We start from the raw sequence: 17,135 nt of genomic DNA, 5'->3' as shown, positions 1-17,135 counted from the left end.
TAAAATTTTAGAAATTTTAAAATTTTAAAATTTTGAAATTTTGAAATTTTGAAATTTTGAAATTTAGAAATTTTGAAATTTACAAATTTAGAAATTTAAATTTAAATTAGAAATTTTGAAATTTTGAAATTTTGAAATTTTGAAATTTTGAAATTTTGAAATTTTGAAATTTTGAAATTTTGAAATTTTGAAATTTTGAAATTTTGAAATTTTGAAATTTTGAAATTTTGAAATTTTGAAATTTTGAAATTTTGAAATTTTGAAATTTTGAAATTTTGAAATTTTGAAATTTTGAAATTTTGAAATTTTGAAATTTTGAAATTTTGAAATTTTGAAATTTTGAAATTTTGAAATTTTGAAATTTTGAAATTTTGAAATTTTGAAATTTTGAAATGAGTTCAGTGCGTGTTGGCTCTTGTTTCGGACGGCCGAACGATCGCGCGATTTGCCGAGATTTTGTGATTTGCATTCCGCGGCCGGTAGTAAAGTTAATTAGTTCAGTGCGTGTTGGCTCTTGTTTCGGACGGCCGAACGATTGCGCAATTTGCCGAAATTTTGTGTTTTGCATTGCGCGGCCGGTAGTAAAGTTAATTACTCGCTTAACTTTTCAAAAGGACCTAAGTAACATTTTTTTCATGAATTAATTTGAGTACTGTAATCAAAAGCTTTCATGTTTTTCTGTTGATTGCGCTATTAAAATTAATTCATGAAAAAAATGTTACTTAGGTCCTTTTGAAAAGTTAAGCGAGATTAGTTCAGTGCGTGTTGGCTCTTGTTTCGAGTCAGCGGATCGACCGGTCGTCAAAGTTTAGTTTTGCTTTGTGCGGGTGAGTAAATAAATCAGAAAGTGAAAGTTTGTTTCTTATCCGGTCGTGTTTCTCCAGTAAGCGGATCGGCCGGTCATCGAAGTTTAGTTTTGCTTTGTGCGGAAGGCAAAACGATCGGCCGGTCGTCGTAATTTTGTTCTGCTTTGCGCGGGTGAGTGAATAAATCAGAAAGTGAAAGTTTCAGCCAGCGAGAGTGTTATTTCCCATCCCATAGATCGCATCACTTACCGAAGTGAATCCAGATACATTATCCTTTGTAACTAAAACGATATCCTATCCCAAGACAATCGTGGAGATGCAGAGGTGTTCTCGGTCTCTAGTAGCAACGAAAGTCGGACTAACAATCCTCCCCTTCCTATATGACCGTAAGGACGTGGCCGGCGCCGTTATTGACTTTAGATATTTGAGCTCCCGAAACGTGTAAATTGAGAATGGGTAGCTAGTCCCAAGCCCCATTTATTGTGTTCTTTGTACAATTTCGCAAGTTCTAGTCAATCACGGAGTAGCAACTACGAATTGTGCGGTCATAATGCTCATGCTCATGCTCATGCTCATGCTTTTGAAATTTTGAAATTTTGAAATTTTAAAATTTTAAAATTTTGAAATTTTGAAATTTTGAAATTTTGAAATTTTGAAATTTTAAAATTTTGAAATTTTGAAATTTTGAAATTTTGAAATTTTGAAATTTTGAAATTTTGAAATTTAAATTTCTAAATTTCTAAATTTCTAAATTTCTAAATTTCTAAAAGGTTGACTACTCTGCATCAACTGGCTACTCTAGGGGTGTACACTTCTAAAGTACTGCCGAGGTTATGAAATTTTGTTATTGTCCATTCTGTAAAAATGTTCCAATCAATAATTTTTCAATTGACATAGAAGTCTAGAAATTTGGAAAATAAAAGATTTGGAAATTTAGAAATTTTAAAATTTAGAAATTTAGAAATTTAGAAATTTAGAAATTTAGAAATTTAGAAATTTAGAAATTTAGAATTGTAAAATTTTAGAAATTTTAAAATTTTGAAATTTTGAAATTTTGAAATTTTGAAATTTTGAAATTTTGAAATTTTGAAATTTTGAAATTTTGAAATTTTGAAATTTTGAAATTTACAAATTTAGAAATTTAAATTTAAATTTGAAATTTTGAAATTTTGAAATTTTGAAATTTAAATTTCTAAATTTCTAAATTTCTAAATTTCTAAATTTCTAAATTTCTAAATTTCTAAAAGGTTGACTACTCTGCATCAACTGGCTACTCTAGGGATGTACACTTCTAAAGTACTGCCGAGGTTATGAAATTTTGTTATTGTCCATTCTGTAAAAATGTTCCAATCAATAATTTTTCAATTGATATAGAAGTCTAGAAATTTGGAAAATAAAAGATTTAGAAATTTAGAAATTTTAAAATTTAGAAATTTAGAAATTTAGAAATTTAGAAATTTAGAAATTTAGAAATTTAGAAATTTAGAATTTTAAAGATTTAGAAATTTTAAAATTTTGAAATTTTGAAATTTTGAAATTTTGAAATTTTGAAATTTTGAAATTTTGAAATTTTGAAATTTTGAAATTTTGAAATTTTGAAATTTTGAAATTTTGAAATTTTGAAATTTTGAAATTTTGAGATTTTGAGATTTTGAGATTTTGAAATTTTGAAATTTTGAAATTTTGAAATTTTGAAATTTTGAAATTTTGAAATTTTGAAATTTTGAAATTTTGAAATTTTGAAATTGTGAAATTGTGAAATTTTGAAATTTTGAAATTTTGAAATTTTGAAATTTTGAAATTTTGAAATTTTGAAATTTTGAAATTTTGAAATCAGAAATTGTGAAATTGTGAAATTTTGAAATTTTGAAATTTTGAAATTGTGAAATTGTGAAATTGTGAAATTTTGAAACCCTGAAATTGAAACCCTGAAATTTTGAAATTGAACCCTGAAACCCTGAAATTTGAAATTTTGAAACCCTGAAATTTTGAACCCCAAATTTTGAAATTTTGAAACCCTGAAATTTGAAATTTTGAAACCCTGAAATTTTGAAATTTTGAAATTTTGAAATTTTGAAACCCTGAAATTTGAAATTTTGAAATTTTGAAATTTTGAAATTTTGAAATTTTGAAACCCTTGAAACCTGAAATTTGAAACCTGAAATTTTGAAATTTGAAATTTTGAAATTTTGAACCTTGAAATTTTGAAATTGAAATTTTGAAATTGAAATTTGAAACCCTGAAATTTTGAAATTGAAATTTTGAAATTTTGAAATTTTGAAATTTTGAAATTTTTTAACTTTGAAATTTTGAATTTTTGAATTTTTGAAGTATTGAATTTTGAAATTTTGAAATTTTGAAATTTTGAAATTTTGAAATTTTGAAATTTTGAAATTTTGAAATTTTGAAATTTTGAAATTTTGAAATTTTGAAATTTTGAAATTTTGAAATTTTGAAATTTTGAAATTTTGAAATTTTGAAATTTTGAAATTTTGAAATTTTGAAATTTAAATTTAAATTTAAATTTAAATTTAAATTTAAATTTAAATTTCTAAATTTCTAAATTTCTAAATTTCTAAATTTCTTAATTTCTAAATTTCTAAATTTCTAAATTTCTAAATTTCTAAATTTCTAAATTTCTAAATTTCTAAATTTCTAAATTTCAAAATTTCTAAATTTCAAAATTTCAAAATTTCTAAATTTCAATTTCAAAATTTCAAAATTTCTGTACTTCAAAATTCTGTACTTCAAATTTCAAAATTTCAATTTCAAATTTCAAAATTTCTTCAAAATTTCAAAATTTCAAAATTTCAAAATTTCAAAATTTCAAATTTCAAATTTAAAAATTTCAAAATTTCAAAATTTCAAAATTTCAAAATTTCAAAATTTCAAAATTTCAAAATTTCAAAATTTCAAAATTTCAAAATTTCAAATTTTCAAAATTTCAAAATTTCAAAATTTCAAAATTTCAAAATTTCAAAATTTCAAAATTTCAAAATTTCAAAATTTCAAAATTTCAAAATTTCAAAATTTCAAAATTTCAAAAATTTCAAAATTTCAAAATTTCAAAATTTCAAAATTTCAAAATTTCAAAATTTCAAAACTTCAAAATTTCAAAATTTCTAAATTTCTAAATTTTTAATTTTCCAAATTTCTAGACTTCTATATCAATTTAAAAATTATTGGCTCTCACTTATCTCTTCCTGTTTCTCACTTCTCACATCTTACATCTCACTTCTCAATCTGACTTCGAATTTGTCGCTTCCAACCCACTTCTCGGCTCTCACTAATCACTTCTCGTTTCTCACTTCTCGCTTCTCACATCTTACATCTCACTTCTCGTATCGAATTTCTCACTTCTAAATCTCACTTCTCACTTGTAGCTTCTCATTTCACTCTCACGGCTCTCACTTATCACTTCTCATTTTTCAAATCTTACATATTTATCTCATTCCTCACTTCTCACTATTCACTTCTCGCCTCTCACTTCTGACTTCCCGCTTCTCACTTTTCACTTTTCACTTCCCACTTCTTACTCCTCACTTTTCGCTTCTTACTTCTCACTTCTAATTTCTCATTTGTACCTTCTGACTTATCCCTTCTTGTTTCTCATTTCTTAGATCTCACATCTTACATATTACTTCTCGCATCTCACTATTTCCTTCTCACTTTTCACTTCTCAAAAATCACTTTCCACTGCTCACCTTTTACTTCTCACTACTCGCAAATTTATTTATTTATTTATTAACAATTACCATATAGCAACATACATAATCACATATTGATTTCGAATGCTTTTGTTACTGTGCAACGTCTAATACCAATAACTACATACTGAATAAGATATTTAGATTCCGCTAAAATAAAGAAAAACTTTTTTCGCACCGATGATTTCTAGGTAAATCGTTCCAAATTTGTATAGCTCGTAGGCGGAAGTAGTCTTTAAACTGTTTGTGAAACATCTAGGAACGATAAGTAACGAACCTCGCGAAGAGCGAGTATATCTAAAAAAATCTCGAAGATAAATTGGAGAGTTGTTAATAATTTTGAATGTTTGGATACAGGTTCTGAACTTTAAATGATTTGTAAAATCAGTTCCAAGAATAGCCTTTCTATAATTGGATAAATGATCAAACTTTTTCAGATTAAAAGCATATCGTGTAGCAGCGTTGAATACTTGGTTTAGTTTTTTCGTGTTTTTCTTAGTTACAAGGTCAAACTAAATATCACCATAATCAAACAATGGAACTAAAAGAGACCTGACCATATCATTCCTTTCACTTCTTGCTGCCGTTTTCTTACTTCTGGTTTATCCCTTCCTGTTTCTCACTTCTCATTTTTCACTTCTCACTTCGCACATCTTGCTTCTCATCCACATTGTACTTCTTCCTTCTCGCTTCTCTTTTTTCGCTTCTCGTTTCACACCACTCAGTTATTACGTTTCTCACTTCTCAGTTCTTACTTCTCACTATTCACTACTTACTCCTCACTTCTCACTTTACACTACTTACTTCGAACTTCTCATTTTCTCTTCGTACTTCCTACTTCTCTCTTCTCGCTTCTCACTTCTTTTATCCTAAATCTCACTTCACACTGCTCACATTTCCTTCCTTGATTCTCAATCCTCATTTGTCACCCCTCACATCTCACTTCTCACATATCACTTCTTAATTCTCACTTGTCACCCCTCACATCTCACTTCTCACTATTCACTTCCTGCTTCTCACTTCTTACTTCTCACTTCCTCACTTCTCGCTTCTCATTTCACACTTCTCGCTTCTTATTTCTTACTTCTCCCTTCTCACTTCTGCCTTCTTGCTACTCACAAAGAAATAGAGCTTATTTTTGAACTTGTTTGGAATAATGTTTTATTTTTCATGAAACAAAGCGAGGTTGTTTTCAATGTATCGTACCTTTGCTTGGAGTAAGGTATTTAAAGGAGAATCTGCAACCAGACACCTGAGAAGACATCTTAGATCGTGTGAGGCTTGGGAAGCGCCCAGGCAGCAACCGCCGTACATGAGCCACAATGACCCCGCAGCACACCCGTGCATGTTTCTTGCATGCGTGAATTTAGCATCCTGCATTCTGTCTATGGGCATTCCAACCATTTTAGGAACGTGAGCATGCTGATATGACGTGTTCCACCGATTCTTCTTCAGACTTCACCTAAATTTTCCGTACATATAGCCCGGGAAGTCTGCAATTCCAAACCAATGCAAAAACTTTAGCACTTTTCCAAAACCAAAATTTCTTCTGAAATAAGTTTCATTATTTTTTATTCATATACATTTTTATGTTAAATTCACTACTGGATAAAAATATGATACAAATATTCATATTCTTTGTATTCTCAAAACGTTCTTTGCTATGATTTTGCATTAATAATTCTAATTTTCCACGGAATAATTGCACTTTGGACACTTTTTTTTCGTTTCCTTGTTATTTTTTTTTATCCCCCCCTCGTACCTTCCAAGAGCTGTCGGACATAAAATAAATTTAATATTTGTATCGGCCTTATATGATGATATTATTAAGTCCCCATTTAGCTGTACGAGCAAAGGCGTAGGGTGGCCAATTCGGAGATGACGATTTCGATTCTCGATTTGGCCTGGATTGTTTTCGGATGAGAACCATACTCGACTCCCTGACCATTGTGTATCCACTGTGTGTCACATAAGATACATACTCATACAATGCACATTGGGCCACGGAGCGGAGCTAGCCCGACAAAATACCTTGGAGCTTAGGGGATGCGTAATTTTGAGTTGGTGTCTTCGGAAGAGTGTCGTGTTTTGAAAAAATATGAAGCCCAGCGTCGAGCATTGATTCAAATTTTCGCCGCATAGGTGGCGCTGCAATACAAACTTTTTTGTTTTACGGTTTAGAGCTTTGGTGTCTTCGGCAAAGTTGTAGAACGTGGAAAAATAATTGTAGTTGCCAAAGACACCTAAGCTGTATACCTTCTATTTGCAGAGATATAGTGAAAATTGTAAAGTTTCATTTTTTTTTCGATTTTCTTGGACTATTTACGAAAAATGTATAAAAAATAACATATTAAAACCTAGTAGTCTGTCACAGTTGATAGTGCTCATGGTTTATGCAAGAGTTTTTGATATTTCATCAAGTTGAAAGAGAAATATTAACCTAAATATTGAAACATATCATGTTTTTGCCTTTCACGTACAACTAAGTTGTACCGAAAGGCTATCATTTCACTCCGAAAACGAACTTTTTATAGAAGCCTCTGAGGCCCATAGTATTATATACCAATCGACTCAGCTCGACGAGCTGAGCACATGTCTGTCTGTCCGTGTGTATGTATGTGTATGTGTGTGTATGTGTGTGCACAACAGCTATAAAAAACATTAGGCAACTTTTCGTATAGTAATCCTCAACCGATTTTCTCGCAACAAGTTTTATTCGACAGGGGACAAAGCCTTGTTGATCACTTCTGAATTTGATAACGATCGGTCATTGCGTTTCAAAGTTATGAAGAAAATGGTACATCGGACCATATAAACCCCATATAAGGTTGGTGTCTTAACTAAATGCGAGAAAGGCACCACCAACGCTAGGTGGATTAATCTGGGTTTTTGGTATCAAATATATTAAATAGTTTTAAAGTTTGGTACAAAAGTAACATAAGTGGGTCAAAGCAAACAATTCATGGCTAACCAAGAAAGCGAGTTTGCAAACACAATACACTTCAGTTGCCTTCTATTATTTTTCCCAGACTTCAACTTTTATTGGACAACGTGACATATGAAAATGTTTTTATTTGCTCACTTCAATAGTTGTTGCACTGATTCTGGGAAGAAATCTCTGGCCGTTTGAGGAAACTGTTTTCTCGACAATTGTTCGTATGGTGATACTGGATACTGATATACTAATTAATGTATGATATGTATAAACTGATTCAAATAACTTACCTTGAGCCATATCGATTATAGGATAAAAGCAAAAAAACACATTCGCTATAATGTTTAACAAGATAACCATAATTAATGAAGATGAAATGTTTTGATTTTGAAATCTCACCTGTATAACCCTCGGTAAATATGTATACTAAGATCAACAGCATACGCTTTGCCTACTACGATTCTTAATCGATATGTTGTGGCAAAGATTTGCAGAACACGTTACCGTGCATCGATTATCAATATAAACTATGATTGGGTTGTTTAGGGGTATATATGTTTTTACATATTCTGAATTTGCATCAAAAACTGAGCCTAATCCCAATTTTTCAGAATTTTTTGAGCCCCGGAACTATTTTTAATTTGCATTTTAAATTTATATGGGATTAAAAAAAAGTTCTTATGCTGCATGGGCCAACTGTCATTCTACGAATGTTATTGTCATTCTATCGATTGAAATGGCTTATTGTCTGCTGTAAAAAAATGTAAATAAAAGGTTTACAAACAAAATAAAAATTTGTTCGAGATTAGCTAAGCATGCTCTTTATGTTAGGCTATAAAAAATCTCATATTTTTCTTTGCTAAACAACTCAATTGAACATCCTAGTAGTAGGACTGAATTTATCGTAAACAAATATATATGACTAAAAATGTCAATCATTTTATGCGTTTAGATTGCATTAACTCATTGAAATCGATCTTTATCCGATGATTTGTACTGTGTGTTTTGTTACTCGATAAAAATATGGACTACTCTGATCGGTTCCTTTATCTTAATATGATAGTTTATTGTTTCGAATTCAATAACTTCCCTAACTCTATGATACTTTTATACCAAGTTACAGTGAAAACAACTCAAGCATGGACCATAACCATAATCAGTTGAGTAAATCAGTTAGTTTTGTCGCGTGTGATTAGCTTTTTTTTTTGCAATTTTGGGAAAAATAGTGCGAGAAATATAAAAATCAATGAAATTTTACAATTTTAACTATATCTCAGCAATTTGAAGACATAGAGCTTAGGTGTCTTCGGCGACTACAGTTATTTTTTTACGTTCTACAACTTTGCCGAAGACACCAAAGCTCTAAAACGTAAAACAGAAAAGTTTGTATCGCAGCGCCACCTATGCGGCGAAAATTTGAACTAATGCTCGACACTGAGCTTCATATTTTTTCAAAACACGACACTCTTCCGAAGACACCAACTCAAAATTACGCATCCCCTAAGCTCCAAGGTATTTTGTCGGGCTAGCTCCGCCCCGTGGCCCAGTGTGAATTGTCGAGAAAACAGTTTCCTCAAACGGCCAGAGATTTCTTCCCAGAATCAGTGCAACAACTATTGAATTGAGCAAATAAAAACATTTTCATATGTCACGTTGTCCAATAAAAGTTGAAGTCTGGGAAAAATAATAGAAGGCAACTGAAGTGTATTGTGTTTGCAAACTCGCTTTCTTGGTTAGCCATGAATTGTTTGCTTTGACCCACTAATGTTACTTTTGTACCAAACTTTAAAACTATTTAATATATTTGATACCAAAAAACCCAGATTAATCCACCTAGCGTTGGTGGTGCCTTTCTCGCATTTAGTTAAGACACCAACCTTATATGGGGTTTATATGGTCCGATGTACCATTTTCTTCATAACTTTGAAACGCAATGACCGATCGTTATAAAATTCAGTAGTGATCAACAAGGCTTTGTACCCTGTCGAATGAAACTTGTTGCGAGAAAATCGGTTGAGGATTACTATACGAAAAGTTGCCTAATGTTTTTTATAGCTGTTGTGCACACACATACACACACACATACACATACATACACACGGACAGACAGACATGTGCTCAGCTCGTCGAGCTGAGTCGATTGGTATATAATACTATGGGCCTCAGAGGCTTCTATAAAAAGTTCGTTTTCGGAGTGAAATGATAGCCTTTCGGTACAACTTAGTTGTACGTGAAAGGCAAAAACATGATATGTTTCAATATTTAGGTTAATATTTCTCTTTCAACTTGATGAAATATCAAAAACTCTTGCATAAACCATGAGCACTATCAACTGTGACAGACTACTAGGTTTTAATATGTTATTTTTTACATTTTTCGTAAATAGTCCAAGAAAATCGAAAAAAAATGAAACTTTACAATTTTCACTATATCTCTGCAAATAGAAGGTATACAGCTTAGGTGTCTTCGGCAACTATAATTATTTTTCCACGTTCTATAACTTTGCCGAAGACACCAAAGCTCTAAACCGTAAAACAAAAAAGTTTGTATTGCAGCGCCACCTATGCGGCGAAAATTTGAATCAATGCTCGACGCTGGGCTTCATATTTTTTCAAAACACGACACTCTTCCGAAGACACCAACTCAAAATTACGCATCCCCTAAGCTCCAAGGTATTTTGTCGGGCTAGCTCCGCTCCGTGGCCCAATGTGCAATGGCGGGTATAGAAAAGCTTTAAACCAATAACTGAGAATGAAATTCTAGTAGAATACTGAGTTGAAGGGCGGATCAAGTTCCAGTTAGAATGTAGAGCAATAGAAGAAGAAGATGATAAGATATGTCCAACAGTATTTCCATCAATCGCTTTTCTACAGAATAATGCTTCATTGCTTGCCTCAATGACTCCAGGGAGTTATCCATTGCTATAATTTTTTGATTACTTTCTTTGCTCGCTTCCTGAATTCAGTATGATTCAACCAGAGTTATCAAAATCTATTTCTTCTTCACATTCTAGCTTATTGTGTTTCTTAGATGCATTTGTTGCTGCCTCGTAATATATGCCAAGATTATGTTCTTTTTCATTACCATACCAACAAGCCAGATTTAATCGGTAAAATGCTTTCACTGAATCCGCGAATGATTAATACGCTAATGTCGAATCACCAATGAAGCAATTCCGAGTTCTTCTTAAAATGATGTCACTCGGTTGCGGAAGGATAAATCTTGAAATTCAAAAATGTACGTGATATTTCGCATTTCCTACATTCCGTTCCGAGTAGCACTAGTTTTGATTACAGCAGCGCCAAGAAATTTCCCCTGCCAAGTCAAGCGTATTGTAGCTGACGCAGAAGGTACGACAAACTCTCATATAGGACCGGGAAATTTATTTCCACCTCAACGTGTGCCATTATTTGCCACTATTGCCTGCTTCCGGTTGCCTCTGTTCTGGCTAGCAAGCGTCAGTACGGCATCGTGCAGTCACGATATTAGCATGGAGTTTGCTGCAGTTTGCAGGACGCTATAGGAAAAAGAAAAACACATAGAGAAATGCATCGTAAATCTCATGTTCTCCTGCTTCTTCGGTTCGGTTTGCCAAGTGAGGTGCATGTTTTAATGATCATTAATATAGATTCCGACGCAACGGTACCGTCACCGGATACGGACGGCTTGTTAGATAGTGCTCAGAAAGTCGGGCCTTAGCCCAACGTGTTGGTGCGCAATTTTCAGCCTGCGATGGTGTTAAATTTATCAGCTGATTTTACAGCTGAGTCTGGGTCCTACTGGGTAGTAACCAGACACCAAAAAGAAGGGAAACTGCAGAACTGTACTATGTCACTTGTCTTAGAAGACGCTTCACTGTATATAAGGATTCATCTCAATTTTTATGTTTTCAAGTGTTGGAGCATAGAATGAAGAATTGCTGCTAAAAAGCTTTTTTTTCTCATGAGTTCTTTTTATTTTTGGTATTTATTTAAGATAATTCTTCTTGCAATTGCTTTCCTTTTGACTTCGTTCCCAAAATAAAATAAACATTTAACGGCACTCAATTTACTCTTATTTTTCTTAAAAGTTAATAAAACAGAACCAAAAACGTTATTTTAGAATTATTTTAAAACCAAAGGATATAGCTTTAGCGGTTTACAAGTCATAATAGTACATATTATTAAGTGAAAGTTTAAAGTTGTCCCATATCCATCACCGCTAAGAAGATTAATTTGCTTTTCTCTACTTTCAGCCTACCGAATCTTCATCGGCCGTTCCACTAATACGACAAAGAGCGGATTACAATGCTTCCAATGGTAATGAATCGCTTATTTCTGATGCTGATGTGCAGAAGCGCATACAGGAAGTTTTTAACCGTAAGGGATACTCAAATCCAGATCCTAGTCCAAATGATTCCCTCGAAGCACAGCCCGAAGAAGTAGCAGTAAGAATTGTAGGTAGAAACATCGCCAACTCCCGACTTCGTTTTTCAGCTAATCCCCACGGGGCGTCACTTTGGACGTCTCCTCCTAGTAAAGGGTGCTTAGTTACAAAAGAGCATGTCTTCTCCAGGATAGTGCATCGCCGAGGCGACGGAAACGGCCCCTGTGGAAAATCGATGATAATTTCGATCCGCGGAAGTCCTACGTCATCAAACATCCCAACGGAACTATCACCTACGTACCGCCGAAGGATATAGATCTTAGTGGTACCGTGGCCACTAGAAGTACGGCCGCGCCCCCAAACAGCAATGCCAACGAGCTCGTCGACAAGATGAGCGAAGCAAGTACGAGCGATAGTGAAAAGTTGCGAAGTAGGCGAACTTTAAACACAAATTATGTACTATTTGATTACTATGAGATCTGTTCAATGTGTTGCTTTGGATTAATTCGAGCCTAACTTTATTTTTAAACTTTGTATATTTGTATCACACTTAACTAATAATTTTGGTTAATTTTCAATGCAATACAATTAGGGGTCATTCACTAATAACGAAATGCATTGTTCAAGCAAAATTTTATTTTGATAATATAATTATCAAGAAGATGTATTCACTTGCATATAGAACATTGTCAAGTTTTATAAATCATGTACAGTTTTTTTTTTTAAGGAATGCACGTAAATAACAAAATTAGTGCATGATCCCTCACTAACTTTTCAGTATTGTGTTGACCACGGTATTCAGAGACAAGGAAGACATATTGGCAAAATTACACTTACGGAGCCAAATTATTTTTAATGACATATAAGTTGGCGTGAAAACAAAAGACTTGAAACAAACAAAACACTCGGGAAAATCTAGAAATACGCCTTGTGTTTGTATGCTGTGGCCTTGAAGTTACTTATCTCATTGCCATTGAACAGATCTAATTTCAATTTACATACGCGGGAGTATAGAATAAATATAAAATATTTTAGCATAATTCAAGAAACAGATTGGTAATAGTTTGCCAAACATGTCTATTATAAATGATATTGAGGACTATCAATGAAATAAGTCTAATTTACGGATCCTCTCTATAGATCTTATATTGCAGAGTTTTTAGGATACCCCTCTGAACAATTGCCGCTCAACGCCTTGAATTGTGACCTTTTTCAATCGCACGGTGACTGGAATCGTTTTTCAAGTGCGCCTAATTATTAGTACCTTTATAATGAGATTTTAGGCAATGGTGTCTTTCAGACAGTTTATCAGTAAATTAGCGCCTTTCTTCGGAGTTATTCAGCTCAATGATCAATAACCCTAAAAGTGAGATAAAAAAAAATCGCTCTAAAACATACAAAGTTTGTGTTATAGTTGTAGAAGCGAAAGTTTTCCTAAAAATCTTAGTGGGAAATGCTAAGTTCGTTGACCAATTGATTTGGCTCGACAAGCTAAGTAAATATCTGTTTGTCCGTGTATATAATATAAATGTCGGACAACTTTAAATAGCTTTAAATAGTTTTTAACCGATTTTCTAGGACCAAATTTTAGTTGAACACTATTAAAGTTGATAACGACCGATCGGTGAATTAAGTTCGGTTTCATCATATTTGTTTGCTTTTCTTCTTCTTTTTCTTCTTTTTCAATGGCTCTTCATTCATACTGCAACTTGGCCTGCTTTCAACTTGGAAAACGGAACAGTTCTCCTATAAACTTAGGTAAAAACACAAACCTTGTATGTTATAAAGCTGAAACAGTATTTCTTTTATTTCACTTTTGGGGGGCTCGATTGCAGGAAATTACGATGCTGGGTCATTAAGCCGAAGGCCGTTAGGTCGAAGGTCATTAGGCCGAATGGTCATTAGGCCGAATGAGCACTGGGAGTGAGAAGTGACTAGTGCGAAGTGAGGAAGAAGTAGAACGGAAGAAGAAAAAAAGAAAAAGAAGGGAGAAGTAAGATGGAAGAAGGAAGAAGAAAAAAAGGAAAAAGGAGGAAGAAGTAAGAAGGAAGACGGAAGAAGGAAGAAGGAAGAAGGAAGAAAGAAGAAGGAAAATGGAAGAAGGAAGAAGAAATAAGGAAGAAGGGAGAAGGAATAATGAAGAAGGAAGACGGGAGAAAGATGGAAGAAAACAGAAGAAAGAAGAAGAAAGAAGGAAGAAGAAAGAAGGAAGAAGAAAAAAAGAAGAAGGAAGATGGGAAAAGGGAGAAGGAATAATGAAAAAGGAAGAAGAACGAAGGAAGAAGAAAAAAGGAAGAAGGAAGAAGGAAGAAGGATGAAGGAAGTAGGAAGGAGGAAGAAGGAAGAAGAAAGAAGAAAGAAGGAAGAAGGAAAATGGAGAAAGGAAAAAGAAAGAAAGAAGAAGGAATGACGAAGAAGGAAGAAGGAAGAAGGAAGAAGGAAGAAGGAAGAAGGAAGAATGAAGAAGGAAGAAGGAAGAAGGAAGAAGGAAGAAGTAAGAAGAAAGAAAGAAGAAGGAAGAAGGAAGAAGGAAAAAGGAAAAAAAGGAAGAAGGAAGAAGGAAGAAGTAAGAAGGAAGAAAGAAGAAGGAAGAAGGAAAAAAGAAGAATGAAGAAGAAAGAAGGAAGAAGGAAGAAGGAAGAAGGAAGAAGGAAGAAGAAGAAGGAAGAAGAAGAAGGAAGAAGAAAGAAGGAAGAATGAAGAAGGAAGAATGAAGAAAGAAGGAGGAAGAAGGAAGAAGGAAGAAAGAAGAAGAAAGAAGAAGGAAGAAGGAATAAGGAATAAGGGAGAAGGAAGAAGAAGAAGGAAGAAAGAAGAAGGAAGAAGGAAGAAGGAAGAAGAAGAAGGTAGATACAAGAAGGGGGAAGGAAGAAGGGGTAAGGTGAAGAATGAACTTCTCATTTTTCATGCCTTATGACCGTTTGGCCTAATGACCATTCGGCCTAATGACGTTCGGCCAAATGGCCTTCGGCCTAACGGCCTTCGGCAAAATGGCCTGACACCGAAATTACATTGTTGCATTGAGCAGATTTTCACTAATCACGAAATTGGCAGCTTGCGATATTTAAAGGGTGTCGATTCTAGGTAATTTACAACGGTCCTCATTACAGGAAGATGAGCAACGCTGCACGGATTCTAACCGTGAGATCCAGACGCTTTTATAAGGATTTTAGGCGGCAGTACAAAATTTAAGGGTGGAACGAACTAGAGGACAGTACAGAGATTTTAGGCAAAGAGGGTCCCGAAAGTCTTCATATCCTGAAAACCAGTTTAAAAATTTATCCGGGGAGTCATCGGGGGTGACAATGGGTCAAATGGGGGTGAGAATGGGTCACTGTTTCAACTACTTAGAATACTTGTAGAATGGATTGAATGTATCTGAGGGCAAGAAGACTAAAATAAAAGATACCTTTTTGCATAATATAAGAGCGATGACCCATTCTCACCCCACAGACACATTGTCACCCCCGATGGCGGTATGTTATTTCCTTACGATTATGCAGCATTTATTGTCATTTACGCAAAGTCTATAAATCGAAATCATTGGATGGCGACCCACTCTCAACTGCAACTAGTAAGGAGCTTATTTTAAGCTCTGGATTGTCTTTCAGAAAATTAATTACTTGCATCTAGAACGCTTTAGGAAATTTCTACTAGGATTCTATCGAACTGAAATTACTCCAGAAATTCATTTGAACTATGTTCATAATTTGGGGGCCCTCCTTAGCCGTGCGGTAAGACGCGCAGCTACAAAGCAAAACCATGCTGAGGGTGGCTGGGTTCGATTCCCTGTGCCGGTCTACGCAATTTTCAGATTGGAAATTGTCTCGACTTCCCTGGGCATAAAAGTATCATCGTGCTAGCCTCATGATATACGAATGCAAAAATGGTAACCTGGCTTAGAAACCTCGCAGTTAATAACTGTGGAAGTGTTTAATGAACAAGCTGCGAGGCGGGTCTGTCCCAGTGTGGGGATGTAATGCCAATAAGAAGAAGAGGAAGAAGATTTCTTATGAACCTTCTTTGAAAATAATTCTACTGCTTGAATTTATTCAAAAACTGTTTCAGGAATGCCTTAGACAATTACTCCTGGAAGTCGAGGAAAACCAAACCTTCAAGAATTCATCCAAAAAAATCTTCAGGTTTTTAAATCAGTAATTCTTCAAGAATCCTTTCGTGAAGTCCTTTCGAAAGTCAACCCGAAATTTCATAGGAAATTCCTTCACGAATTCGTCCTATTATTCCTCCAGAGATTTAAATCAGGAGTTGACAATCGATTGCCAGCTAAAGTTTGCGCACCTGGCTGATAGTGTAGCCCGGGAATTGTTGTCCTTCTAACATAAGCTGAAGTGAGGGATTTGGATCTAGCCTACTCCGGAAAACAGATCTATCATTCTCCGACGATGGATTACCCGACAGCGGGAACTCCTCCGAAACCTGTCGTGACTATCCAGGGCTATCCTTTTCGTCACTTTTGCTAACTGTACCCCACTGCATCACGGTCAGGATACATATTTACGCGGATAGATGCATTTTACGCCAAAACTTTATTTTTTAGATAAAAGTATTGTTCTACAAAGTTAGAAAATAGAAAGGCCATCATTATGGTGCTACAAAAAAAGGGTGGCCCATAATATGAAAAAATACATTCAAAGTTAATTGCTTATATGCCGGATATTAAGCCACCCGGAGTGAAAATTAATAACTATGTCTGAATCTCGATTATGCATATGCACAACATGTGATAGATTTAGTTCGGAAAAGGTATTGGAGGGTAACCGCCCCTTCGGTGGGCTTTGATCCCACGACCCCAGTACTCTAGACAGGTGCTTTCCCTACTAAGCTACGAAGGATCTCCGTCGTCCTCCGTTGCTTAGAGGGGAACTGATGAAACCAAATTCCCAGTACCGGGCCACCAGCCAAACTCTCGCAATACATTTTCAGAACTAACTCTCTCATATGTATTTTTGTACACATGCCAACCAAGTAGGATGAGTATTTAGTGTTGTCCGGGTCCTACACACTTGCAGACATAGTAATTAATTTCCACTCCGGGTGGCTTAATACCCGGCATATGGGCAATTAACTTGGAATGTACTGAACTCGAGTGGCGATCTCTCTCTTCGCTTATGTGGTCGGGTCGGGATTTGACGACCAACTGGCACAACCTCACACAACCCTAAGGGAAGGAGGGGCAATATGCCCTAGCTAAGCAAACAGTGCTTTATTGTCTTATTTGTAACGCTAATCATGGGTGTTTTTACATTATGCAACAGTTAAACAAGATAGCTATTTGATGCCATTCAAAAAATGTCAAAAATC

The 17,135-nt window shown here is 34.3% G+C and overlaps 1 protein-coding gene across 2 annotated transcripts in view; it reads left to right on the top strand.

The window, feature by feature from the left end:
- LOC134208405 (uncharacterized) overlaps positions 1-17,135 on the top strand; it is a 45,529-nt gene that overhangs the window by 15,588 nt on the left and 12,806 nt on the right. Inside the window, exons 2-3 of one of the 2 annotated variants that reach the window (XM_062684393.1) lie at positions 11,683-11,883; positions 12,003-12,216. In XM_062684393.1, coding sequence (XP_062540377.1) covers positions 11,683-11,883; positions 12,003-12,216 — 415 coding nt within the window. Of the gene's footprint in view, positions 1-11,682; positions 11,884-12,002; positions 12,244-17,135 lie in introns of both variants that reach the window. The other variant, XM_062684387.1, reaches the window with a different exon arrangement.

This window comes from Armigeres subalbatus, chromosome 1 (genome assembly GCF_024139115.2).
Source record: "Armigeres subalbatus isolate Guangzhou_Male chromosome 1, GZ_Asu_2, whole genome shotgun sequence".
NCBI lineage: Eukaryota > Metazoa > Arthropoda > Insecta > Diptera > Culicidae > Armigeres > Armigeres subalbatus.
Note: the sequence above shows the minus strand (reverse complement) of the source record. Positions and strands in the feature narration are given on the sequence as shown.